The 13,484-nt window shown below is 44.8% G+C and overlaps 1 protein-coding gene across 4 annotated transcripts in view; it reads right to left on the bottom strand.

Annotated features, from left to right (window-relative positions):
* The window catches only part of LOC135539561 (cadherin-22-like), a 334,240-nt gene that overhangs the window by 99,286 nt on the left and 221,470 nt on the right, over positions 1-13,484 (bottom strand). For all 4 annotated transcript variants that reach the window (XM_064965503.1, XM_064965502.1, XM_064965504.1 and 1 more), the window contains exons 7-8: positions 11,280-11,467; positions 3,867-4,123 (exon numbers count right to left, since the gene is read on the bottom strand). In XM_064965503.1, coding sequence (XP_064821575.1) covers positions 3,867-4,123; positions 11,280-11,467 — 445 coding nt within the window. The remainder of the gene's footprint in view (positions 1-3,866; positions 4,124-11,279; positions 11,468-13,484) is intronic.

Raw genomic sequence — 13,484 nt, 5'->3', positions numbered from 1 at the left:
GTTACGGGGGGGGGGGGGGTCAAGTGCATCTGCTGGTTCAGGTTTTCATTTCTTATTTTAGAGATGAGGAGGAGGATGATTTAAGATTTGAAGAGGTAGGGTTTCCGATGTCTTCAGGAAGATGGGCAGGGACTCTGCTGTCCTAGCTTCAGGGGGAAGCTGGTTCCACCATTTGGGTGCCAGAACAGAGAAGAGCTTGGACTGAGCTGAGCAGGCGCTGCCCTGCCATAGGGGTTTTGATGGCCAAGAGACCTGAGGTGGCAGAACGGAATGTAGGGTTTGAGCATAGTCTGAACGTAGGGAGAGGCAGTTCCTCGTGCTGTTCCGTAGGTTCTGAATCTGAATCGAGCCTGTAATGTTTATACCAAACATACTATATTAATAAGCGGTATTACTAAACTTGAAACTTGAGATCATTAAAATATGTTTTATTTATGCAAGAATTGGGAATAAACTGTGACACCTACACAATAATGATGTAAATTACATACAATTACAGTGGGGCAAAAAAGTATTTAGTCAGCCACCGATTGTGCAAGTTCTCCCACTTAAAAAGATGAAAGAGGCCTGTAATTGTTATCATAGGTCCACTTCAACTATGACAGACAAAATGATGAAAAAAAATCCAGAAAATCACATTGTAGGATGTTTTATGAATTTATTTGCAAATTATGGTGGAAAATAAGTATTTGGTCACCTACAAACAAGCAAGATTTATGGCTCTCACAGACCTGTAGCGTCTTCTTTAAGAGGCTCCTCTGTCCTCCACTCGTTACCTCTATTAATGGCACCTGTTTGAACTTATTATCAGTATAAAAGACACCTGTCCACAACCTCAAACAGTCACACTCCAAACTCCACTATGGCAAAGACCAAAGAGCTGTCAAAGGACACCAGAAACAAAACTGTAGACCTGCACCAGGCTGGGAAGACTGAATCTGCAATAGGTAAACAGCTTGGTTTGAAGAAATCAACTGTGGAAGCAATTATTAGGAAATGGAAGACATACAAGACCACTGATAATCTCCCTCAATCTGGGGCTCCACGCAAGATCTCACCCCGTGGGGTCAAAATGATCACAAGCACGGTGAGCAAAAATCCCAGAACCACAGGGGGGGATTTAGTGAATGACCTGAGAGCTGGGTCCAAAGTAACAAAGCCTACCATCAGTAACACACTACGCTGCCAGGGACTCAAATCCTGCAGTGTCAGACGTGTCCCCCTGCTTAAGCTAGTACATGTCCAGGCCCATCTGAAGTTTGCTAGAGAGCATTTGGATGATCCAGAAGAAGATTGGGAGAATGCCATATGGTCAGATAAAACCAAAATAGAACTTTTTGGTAAAAACTCAACTCGTCGTGTTTGGAGGACAAAGAATTCTCAGTTGCATCCAAATAACACCATACCTACTGTGAAGCATGGGGGTGGAAACATCATGCTTTTCTGCAAAGGGACCAGGACGACTGATCCATGTAAAGGAAAGAATGAATGGGGCCATGTATCGTGAGATTTTCAGTGAAAACCTCCTTCCATCAGCAAGGACATTGAAGATGAAACGTGGCTGGGTCTTTCAGCATGACAATGATCCCAAACACACCGCCCGGGCAACGAAGGAGCGGCTTCGTAAGAAGCATTTCAAGGTCCTGGAGTGTCCTAGCCAGTCTCCAGATCTCAACCCCATAGAAAATCTTTGGAGGGAGTTGAAAGTCCGTGTTGCCCAGCAACAGTCCCAAAACATCACTGCTCTAGAGGAGATCTGCATGGAGGAATAGGCCAAAATACCAGCAACAGTGTGTGAAAACCTTGTGAAGACTTACAGAAAACGTTTGACCTCTGTCATTGTCAACAAAGGGTATATAACAAAGTATTGAGATGAACTTTTGTTATTGACCAAATACTTATTTTCCACCATAATTTGCAAATAAATTCATTAAAAATCCTACAATGTGATTTTCTGGATTTTTTTTCTCATTTTGTCTATCATAGTTGAAGTGTACCTATGATGAAAATTACAGGCCTCTCTCATCGTTTTAAGTGGGAGAACTTGCACAATTGGTGGCTGACTAAATACTTTTTTGCCCCCACTGTATATTTCGGCATTCGAAAGTGATATTGTAGGTGTTGAGGCGAAAGTGTGTGGATGTTAGCAATGCATTCTATAGCAATTGCAATTGTTAGCACTCTAATATATTCATGGAGAAGTACACATTTCCAGAAAACTGGAAAGCACTAATAAGATACTGTATGCCACTAAATTGTTTTGACAACACAACTACCCATACACATCAGTTTCAAGACGCCATTACATCTTCCCCAGTCGATAAAGAGCCAAACAAAGAAAAGCTTGGTCAGCTTTTGTGTCCAGATGCTGTATTCATTCCTCTGGGCCTCTTAACCCCTTGGTACAGCTAGTACCAGGCAGTGGCCACCAATGCCCAGTTGGTGTAGGGTGGCAGGGGTGTGGGAGAGTGATGTCCCCTGGGCACCGGGCACCTGGGTTAGTTCCATCCAATAGAGATGATTAAAGTGGTACAGATGGGCACGGCACCGCGCCAACACTCAGGCGGCGGCACTTCCATTGTGTTGTACTTTGTTACACCTGGAGCACTTTCAGTTCAGCCTCATGCATTTTTAATACAGGTAATTTGAACAGCCTGTGTGAGTCGGTGTACGTGAAGCTCTGTTCATCGCACTTGACTAGCCTCTTTTATTCTTCCACCAAAGACCTAAGAGGCTCTGGCACAAAATAATAGAATTTTGCTCATAAATAGGGATCTGATCGAACTCAAAGCCGCGTGAGATATTGATGAACCCTCTAGCACGGTCATCAGTCAATGCGGTAGCCTTCGGTAATAAAACGGATGAATCAATGTATTCATGATATATATTGTTGTTATGAAGTGGTGTCTTCCTATAGTGCGTTTATTACCATTGTTTTGATTGAAATGTCAGTCCCAAAGTCCATGTACGCTCCATGACAAACTGGGACGGTTGTTTCTATCGGGGCTCATCGCAACGTGTGTTTGTTGATATAAGATGACATTTGCATCAGCAGTGTTAGTGAATATCTTATAATTACTTGTTTATAAATGCAATCATGTAGTCCTTATTTGGGGGTCTTTAATTTTACATGAAATTGCACAAATAAAGAAGGGTCATTTGTAGCTACAGTATAAACAAGTTTCTATTTGTTGAAAGTTCTACTTCTTTACTCGTGAACCATACATTATACTAATAGCATGTCTTATTATACACTCTTAGAAAAAAAAGGGCTCCCGAGTGCTGCAGCTGTCTAAGGTACTGCATCTCAGTGCAAGAGGTGTCACTACAGACCCTGGTTCGATCCTGGACTGTATCGCAACGGGTCGTGATTTGGAGGCACACAATTGGTCCAGCATCGTCAAGGTTAGGGGAGGATTTGGCCGGGATAGGCCATCGTTATAAAATAAGAATTTGTTCTTAACGGACTTGCCTAGTTAAATAAAATAAAACATCTAGAACCTAAAACGGTTCTTCGGCTGTTCCCATAGGAGAACCATTTGAATAACCCTTTTTGGTTCCAGGTCAGAACCCTTTTGTTTCTAGGTAGAACCCATTAGGGTTCCATGTAGGACCCTTTTCTTGCATCATACAACATAATTAAAAAACATGTTAGTATGTAGGTGAATAAAAACATTGAACACCACACATGGCTGCTACTGTAGGATGTATCATAGAATAGCTATTTTCAAGTGAAAATGCATTTTCTCAATAATTTCTGATGGTAGGCCACCCTGACAGGTTTCACTGTACATTATGATCAAATAGCCACAGTAGCCTACTTGGACACTGGGAAACGCTGTCACAGTGGGATCAATGATCCATACCTGACAGGCGCGTTCTCCATGTCCGGGTCCTTGGCAGTCACAGTGCCCACCAGCGCCCCTAGCCTAGCATCCTCCTGGACCTCCAAGATGGTTCCCTCAGCAGGGTGGAAGATAGGCGGCTCATCAATGTCGTTTACACTGACCCGCACGATGGTCTGGTCCCGAAAAGAACCCAGCTCAGAAAAGCGGGGGTCTACGTGCTTGTTGACAGCCTCCACCACCACGTTGTGTGTGCGCTTGCTCTCAAAGTCCAATGCCTTAACAGAACACAAACAGAGAGGAGCTAAAGCAGTGACATGTCACAAAGTGTGCCTACGTGTAAGCTGAACAGGTATAAGCACTCCTTCATACCGAAACAGCAATAAGTACATCTGAGCTGTGGTAGTATGCCACTGACAGAATGTGTAAGGGCAGTTTACAGTATATTGCACAAAACATTAAGAACACCTTCCAAATATACCCCCCCCCCCCACCCACCACCACCACCAAGAACAAACTAAATTTGTCGGGGCATGGTCTCTCCAAGGTGTTGAAAGCGTTCCACAGGGATGCTGGTCCATGTTGACTACACTGCTTTCAACACTATTGGGTGGTGGAACCTTCTTGATACACACAGGAAACTGTTGAGCGTGAAAAACCCAGCAGCATTGAAGTTCTTGACACAAACAGGTGCGCTTGGCACCTACTACCATACCCCGTTCAAACGCACTTAATAAATATTTTGTCTTGCCCATTTACCCTCTGAATGGCACACATACACAATCTTCTTTAACCTGTCTCATCTTCACTGATTGAAGTGGATTTAACAAATAACATCAATAAGGCATCACAGCTTTCACCTGGATTCACCTGGTCAGTTTATGTCATGGAAAGAACAGGTGTTCATTATGTTTGGTACACTCAGTGAATACAGTGCATTTGGAAAGTATACAGAGCCCTTGACTTTTTCCATGTTTTGTTACATTACAGACTTATTCAAAAATGGAAGGAATTGTAATTTTAATGATGAAACAATAATAGTGACGAAACAAAAATAGGTTTTTAGAAATATTTGTATAAGTATTCAGACCCGTTACTCAGTACTTTGTTGAAGCTCCTTTGGCAGCGATTACAGCATTGAGTCTTCTTGGGTATGACGCGATAAGCTTGAAACACCTGTATTTAGAGAGTTTCTCCCATTCTTATCTGCAGATCCTCTCAAGCTTTGTCAGGTTGGATGGGGAGCATTGCTGCACAGCTACTTTCAGGTCTCTCCAGAGATGTTTGATCGGGTTCATGTCAGGACTCTAGCTGGGCCACTCAAGGACATTCAGAGACTTGTCCCGAAGCCACTCCTGCTTTGTCTTTGCTTTGTGCTTAGGGTCGTTGTCCTGTTGGAAGGTGAACTTTCACCCCAGTCTGAGGTCCTGAGCGCTCTGGAGCAGGTTTTCATCAAGGATCTCTCTGTACTTTAGTCTATTCATCTTTCCTTAGATCCTGACTAGTCTTCCAGTCCCTGCCACTGAAAAAACAATCCCCACAGCATGATGCTGCCATCACCATGCTTCACTGTAGGGATGGTGCCAGGTTTCCTCCAGACGTGACAATTGGCATTCAGGCCAAAGAGTTTAATCTGGTTTCCTCAGACCAGAGAATTTTGTTTCTCATGGTCATGTGCCTTTTACTGAGGAGTGGCTTCCGACTGGACACTCTACCACAATGGCCTGATTGGTGGAGAGGTCCTTCTGAAAGGTTCTCTCATCTCCACAGAGGAACTGTCTGGTCACTTGGTAACATCCCTGACCAAGGCCCTTCTCCCCCAATTTCTCAGTTTGGCCGAATGGCCAGCTCTAGGAAGAGTCTAGGTAGTTCCAAGCATCTTCCCTTTCAGAATGATGGAGGCCACTGTGTTCTTGGGGACCGTCAAATGTTTTGCTACCCTTCCCAAGAGCTATGCCTCGACACAGTCCTGTCTGTGAGCTCACAATTCCTTCGATCTCATGTCTTTTGTTTTTACTCTGACATGCACTGTCAACTGTGGGACCTTATGTAGACAGGTGTGTGCCTTTCCAAATCATGTCCAATCAATTCAATTTACCACAGGTGGACTCCTATAAAGTTGTAGATGTCACACCCTGACCATAGTTTACTTTGTATGTTTCTATGTTTTGGTTGGTCAGGGTGTGATCTGAGTGGGCATGTTATGTTGGATGTCTTGTTTGACTATTTCTATGTCTGGCCTGATATGGTTCTCAATCAGAGGCAGGTGTTAGTCATTGTCTCTGATTGGGAACAATATTTAGGTAGCCTGGGTTTCACTGTGTGTTTGTGGGTGATTGTTCCTGTCTCTGTGTTTTGCACCAGATAGGACTGTTTTAGGTTTTCGCACGTTTGTTGTTTTGTTAGTTTTATTTGTGTACAGTTTCTTTATTAAAGTACAATGAATAACAACCACGCTGCATTTTGGTCCGCCTTTCCTTCTACAGACGAAAGCCATGACAGAATAACCCACCACAACAGGACCAAGCGGCGTGGTAACAGGCAAAAGCAACAACAGGAGCAACAAAAAGAGGAATGGACATGGGAGGACTAATTATTCTGAGAAGACCCTGGGAACAGCCTGGAGAATATCGCCGCTGAGAGGCGCTGGTATGAGGAGGCAGCGCGGCGACGCGGATGGAAGCCTGAGAGTCAGCCCCAAAAATTTCTTGGGGGGGGGGCTCACAGGGAGTATGGTGACGCTAGGTAGGAGACCTACGCCAACTTCCTGTGGTTACCGGGGGGCTAGAGAGACCGGGCAGGCACCGTGCTATGCTGTGGTGCGCACGGTGTCTCCAGTGCGGGTGCATAGCCCGGTGCGGTATATTCCAGCTCCGCGTATCGGCCGGGCTAGGTTGAGCGTCAAGCCAAATGCCATGAAGCCGGCTCTACGCATCTGGTCCCCAGTGCGTCTCCTTGGGCCGGCTTACATGGCACCAGCCTTACGCACGGTGTCCCCGGTTAGCCTGCATAGCCCAGTGCGGGCTATTCCACCTTGCCGCACTGGCAGAGCGACCGGGAGTATTCAACCAGGTAAGGTTGGGCAGGCTCGGTGCTCAAGAGCTCCAGTGTGCCTGCACGGTCCGGTCTACCCAGTACCACCTCCACACACCAGCCCTCCGGTGGCAGCTCCACGCACCAGGCTTCCTGTGCGTGTCCTCGGCCCAGTACCACCAGTGCCAGCACCACGCATCAGGCCTACAGTGCGCCTCGCCTCTCCAGCGCTGCCGGAGCCTTCCTCCTCGTCTGTGCTGCCGGAGTCTCCCGCCTGATCAGCGCTGCCCGAGCCTTCCTCCTCTACAGCGCTGCTGGAGTCTCCCGCCTGTTTAGCGCTGCTGGAGTCTCCCGCCTGTTTAGCACTGCCAGAGCCTTCCGCCTATACAGCGTTGCCGGAGTCTCCTGCCTGATTAGCGCAGCCAGAGCTGCCAGCCTGCATGGAGCAGCCAGAGCTGCCAGTCTGCATGGAGCAGCCAGAGCTGCCAGTCTGCAAGGAGCTGCCAGTCTGCAAGGAGCTGCCAGTCTGCAAGGAGCTGTCAGTCTGCAAGGAGCTGCCAGTCTGCAAGGAGCTGCCAGTGAGGCAAGAAGCAGCCAGAGCCTCCAGTCAGCATATAGCAGCCAGAGCCGTCAGTCTGCCAGGATCCTTCAGTCAGCCAGACTCGTCCAGATCTGCCAGTCAACCAGACTCTTCCAGATCCGCCAGTCAGCCAGACTCTTCCAGATCCGCAAGTCAGCCAGCCTCTTCCAGATCCGCCAGTCAGCCAGACTCTTCCAGATCCGCCAGTCAGCCAGACTCTTCCAGATCCGCCAGTCAGCCAGACTCTTCCAGATCCGCCAGTCTGCCAGACTCTTCCAGATCCGCCAGTCTGCCAGACTCTTCCAGATCCGCCAGACTCTTCCAGATCCGCCAGACTCTTCCAGATCCGCCAGTCTGCCAGACTCTTCCAGATCCGCCAGTCTGCTAGACTCTTCCAGATCCGCCAGACTCTTCCAGATCCGCCAGTCAGCCAGGATCTGCCAGAGCCTTCCTCCTCTCCCTGTGCTGCCGGAGTCTCCCGCCTGTACGGCTCTGCTGCCGGAGTCTGAAGAACCCCTCTGTCCCGAGCTGCCCCTCTGTCCCGAGCTGCCCCTCTGTCCCGAGCTGCCCCTCTGTCCCGAGCTGCCCCTCTGTCCCGAGCTGCCCCTCTGTCCCGAGCTGTCCCTCTGTCCCGAGCTGCCCCTCTGTCCCGAGCTGCCCCTCTGTCCCGTGTTATTAAGTAGGGTTGCCGTAGCTAGGAGGTCACGGAAGCGGACAAGGTGGGGGAAGACTACGGTGAGGTGGGGGCCACGTCCAGCACCAGAGCCGCCACCGCGGACAGATGCCCACCCAGACCCTCCCCGATAGGTTCAGGTTTTGCGGCCGGAGTCCGCACCTTGGGGGGGTAGTACTGTCACACCCTGACCATAGTTTACTCTGTATGTTTCTAAGTTTTGGTTGGTCAGGGTGTGATCTGAGTGGGCATTTTATGTTGGATGTCTTGTTTGTCTATTGCTATGTCTGGCCTGATATGGTTCTCAATCAGAGGCAGGTGTTAGTCATTGTCTCTGATTGGGAACCATATTTAGGTAGCCTGGGTTTCACTGTGTGTTTGTGGGTGATTGTTCCTGTCTCTGTGTTTTGCACCAGATAGGACTGTTTTAGGTTTTCGCACGTTTGTTGTTTTGTTAGTTTTATTCGTGTACAGTTTCTTTATTAAAGTACAATGAATAACAACCACGCTGCATTTTGGTCCGCCTCTCCTTCTACAGACGAAAGCCGTGACAGTAGAAACATGTCAAGTATGATCAATGGAAACCGGATGCACCCGAGCTCGATTTTGAGACTCACAGCAAATGTTCTGAATACTTATGTAAATATTTCTAAAAACCTGTTTTCGGCTTTGTTATTTTGGGGTATTTTGTTTAGATTGATGAGGAATTTGTTTAATTTAATCCATTTCAGAATAAGGCTATAAAGTAACAAAATGTGGAAAAGGGAAGAGGTCTGATGTGTATGTGCGAGACATGTACAATGTCTATGACATGGGTAACGTGCAATGCATGTATTATGTTGAGGTTGTAATGCACATTGATTATTTTGTGTACAGCAGCACTGTGTGTCTAAGACCATGATCCCCTCAGGGACAGTAAAGTTAATTATATTTTATTCCATCATGCTTGCGAAAGTATTCACCCCCTTGGCATTTTTCCTATTTTGTTGCCTTACAACCTGGAATTAAAATTGATTTTTGGGAGGTTTGTATCATTTGATTTACACAACATCCCTACCACTTTGAAGATGCAAATTATTTTTAATTATGAAACAAACAAGAAATAAGACAAAAAAACAGAAAATGTGAGGGTTCATAAATATTCACCCCCGAAGGTCAATACTTTGTAGAGCCACCTTTTGCAGCAATTACTGCTGCACGTCTCTTGGAGTGTGTCAATATAAGCTTGGCACATCTAGCCACTGGGATTTTTTCTCATTCTTCAATGAAAAACTGCTCCAGCTCCTTCAGGTTGGATGGGTTCCGCTGGTGTACAGCAATCTTTAAGTCATAGCACAGATTCTCAATTGGATTGAGGTCTGGGCTTTGACTAGGCCATTCCAAGACATTTACATGTTTCCCCTTAAACCACTTAAGTGTTGTTTTAGCAATATGCTTTGTGTCATTGTCCTGCTGGAAGGTGAACATTGGTCCCAGTATCAAATCTCTGGAAGACTGAAACAGGTTTCCCTCAATAATTTCCCTGTATTTAGCACCATCCAGCATTTCTTCATTTCCAACCAGTTTCCCAGTCCCAGCCGATGAAAAACATCCCCACAGCATGATGCTGCCACCACCATGCTTCACTGTGGGGATGTTGTTCTTGGGGTGATGAGAGGTGTTGGATTTGCGCCAGACATAGCGTTTTCCTTGATGGCCAAAAGCTCAATTGTAGTCTCATCTGACCAGAGCACCTTCTTCCATATGTTTGGGGAGTCTCCCACATACCTTTTGGCAAACACCAAACATTTTTGCTTACTTTTTTCTGGCCACTCTTCCGTAAAGCCCAGCTCTGTGGAGTGTACAGCTTACAGTTGTCCTATGGACAGATACTCCAGTCTCCACTGTGGAGCTTTGCAGCTACTTCAGGGTTATCTTTGGTCTCTTCGTTGCCTATCTGATTAATGCACTCCTTGCCTGGTCCATGTGTTTTGGTGGGCGGCTCTCTCTTGGCAGGTTGCTGTGGTGTCATATTCTTTCCATTTTTAATAATGGATTTAATTGTGCTCTGTGGGATGTTCAAAGTTTCATATGTTTTTTTTATAACCCAACCCGGATCTGTACTTCTCCACAACTTTGTCCCTGGCCTGTTTGGAGAGCTCCTTAGTCTTCATGGTGCTGCTTGCTTGGTGGTGCCCCTTGCTTAGTGGTGTTGCAGACTCTGGGGCCTTTCAGAACAGGTGTATATATACTGAGATAATGTGACAGATCATGTGATACTTAGATTTCATACATGTTGACTTTATTTAACTAATGATGTGACTTCTGAAGGTAATTGGTTGCACCAGATCTTATTTAGGGACTTCTTTGCAAAGGGGTGAATAAAAACGCACCACTTTTCCATTTTTGAAACAAGTCATTGTTTTCATTTCACTTCACCAATTTTGACTATTTTGTGTATGTCCATTACATGAAATCCAAATAAAAATCTATTTAAATTACAGGTTGTAAAGCAGAAGAATAGGAAAAACGCCAAGGGGGGTGAATACTTTTGCAAGGCACTGTGGTTTGCCAGGTGAATGGTTGTCAAATGTCTCTGGTATATGAAATCTTTAACCTTCCAAGCAATCAGTTAAGATGAATGACAATATATGACAATGTTCTGATGTGAAAGAATGTAATGATTTCCTTCCCACACAGTCAATTAACAGACTGGTTCAACTTAATTAAGATTAGATAGAATCAAGACATTCAGGAATTAGAAGGATCATTCTGCAATTAACACTTGTAATTGCTGTGACGATAGACTGAACTTCTATATGCTTTACAAAATGTAACACAGAAATATCACATTACTGGCACATTCTTTGTGACAGAAAGTAGAACGTTTTGTACTGTAAGCTTTTGCTTCATGTAGGCACAGATCTTAGATCACTGTTTAGGGGCAACTGTATCCTACTCTAACCTTGTGTAGAAGTTACCCGTAGACACAGGTCTAGGATCAGCACAAAACTGATATTAGATCATTGTTTAGGGGCAACTTTATCCTACTCTAACCTTGTGTAAAAGTTACCCGTAGACATAGATTTAGGATCAATCCTTATCAAATCCGAATCAAATCAAATCCTAACTATAACCATTAGGTGGTAAAGCTTTATTTTACTCCCACCTTTTTGATGGTGATGATGGCCTCTTGCGTGTCACTGTCGGTGGTGACTTTGAAGAGTTCCCCACCCTCCTCATCTTTGATCAGGTAGCTCATGTCTGTGTTCTCCCCCATGTCTGCGTCCGTGGCGATCACCCTCCCCACCGGCGTCCCCACGGCTGCCCCCTCAGACATTGAAAACTGGTACATCTCTGAAGAAGAGGAGTGGGGAGGTGGAGAAGGTGGAGGGAGACATTTGTGTAAGAAGAGGAGAGAAGGTGGAGGAGGTGAAGATTAGGGGAAACATGAGGAGGAGGAAGATAATATTTGGGAGGGAGAGTAAGAGGAAGAAGAGAAGTAGATGATGAAGACGGTTGGTAGGTGGAGGAAGAAAGACAGATGCCTTCAATACACAAGCCCACAATTTACTCTATGTATGAGCACTTCTATAATCAGAAAAAAGAGAATTCACCCAGGATCTTTATTCTGTAGAGACAACAACCTAGTGACTCATGCATCCATCCACCCCCAGTGTTTGACCCATAATCCCATTGGTACTCACGATTCAATGCCCTATGTGCAATATATTTAACTAAAGCCTAAAGGAATGTGTGTGTCCACAGGCGTGAAGGAAGCTAAAGTAACTGCACTGCCTAAAAAGAGTAAAGCACCCTTTGCTGGCTCTAACTGCCTCCCAATTTGCTGCCTGTTCTTAATGAACTAATGGTGAAGATTGTGTTTGACCAAATAGAATGCTATTTTTCTGAGAACAAGTTAAAGTAGGGATAGGCGTCCTGTCAACAGGTCAATTTTAAATCATGCAGTGCCGTGTGTCACGATCGCAGATTTTAGAAACAACCAATATCGGTACATATAAGTGTCTTATATCGGCTGAAAGCTTATATTCTTGTTAATTAAACTTCGCTGTATTTCCACGCGTTCAATTTGTGATTGAACCCCAGGCTGTAGTGACCCCTTAGATCACTGTGCCATCTGAGAGGCCATAATCCTGTGCTTTTCTAATAAAACTATGTATCCTCTTACCCCCATACAGTATTTTGAAATGGCTAAGAAGTTATAGAGCAGAAAAAAATCATATAGGCGACAGCCAAGAGATGGACTAAATCAGCTTATGTGAGATGAAGAGACTAGAGTCTCATGACTGGAAGAGAAGAAATCAAGTACAACACACTTAAACTCAAGACAGTTATCTGATAAAAGTAATGTTGGTCATCTCATAAGAATGGGAAATGAGGAAAAACACTCACTGCTACTATTCACCAGGGTTGGGATCAATTCCAATTGAATTAGATATTCCAATTCAAATGTTGATTTCACTCATGAAGTGGAGAATTGAATTCGAATTTAAACAATCTTCAAATTATGGAATTGGAATTAGACTGTTTGAATCTTTGACATTGAATTGTAATCATAAAACCTTAAATCTTTGGAATTGAATTGGAATTCATTATTTGTATATTTCCCAATTAGTGTAATTGGTATAGAAAATGTACTGAAGGATTTGTTTTAAATCATTTCAAAATATATTTCTATATGTTCAGTATAGCTAGGCTGTCTGAACAGTGACATAATCAGCCTGAAAACCTGAGGGAATTGAATTAAAATTGAATTTATGGAATTGTTGGTATAATATTGAATTGGGAGTATGCATAGATAATAAGCGGTGACTAGCAGCAGAATAAAAATAAAGGTGGGGTGGTCAATGTAAATAGTTTGGTGGCCATATTATTATTATTATTTGACCCTGCTGGTCATCTATGAACATTTGCACATCTTGGCCATGTTCTGTTATAATCTCCACCCGGCACAGCCAGAAGAGGACTGGCCACCCCTCATAGCCTGGTTCCTCTCTAGGTTTCTTCCTAGGTTCTGGCCTTTCTAGGGAGTTTTTCCTAGCCACCGTGCTTCTACACCTGCATTGCTTGCTGTTTGGGGTTTTAGGCTGAGTTTCTGTACATCACTTTGAGATATCAGCTGATGTAAGAAGGGCTTTATAGATACATATGATTTGATTAACAGACCATGTGCTGGTATTGTGCATGTGGTTTACAAGATAACTACACTTTTAGTTCCACGAAGACGTCAAGTATAAACTAGAAAAAGTTCTTAACGTTTCTGAATCATGTACTAGTGTCATAGGTAGGTAGGATTTTGTTTCACCAGGAAACACATGTTGAAGACATCCTCATCCTTTTACTGAGGACCAAT

Source organism: Oncorhynchus masou, chromosome 5, assembly GCF_036934945.1.
Source record: "Oncorhynchus masou masou isolate Uvic2021 chromosome 5, UVic_Omas_1.1, whole genome shotgun sequence".
In the NCBI taxonomy this organism is placed as follows: Eukaryota; Metazoa; Chordata; class Actinopteri; order Salmoniformes; family Salmonidae; genus Oncorhynchus; species Oncorhynchus masou.
This window is presented reverse-complemented; position numbering and strand designations above follow the sequence as displayed.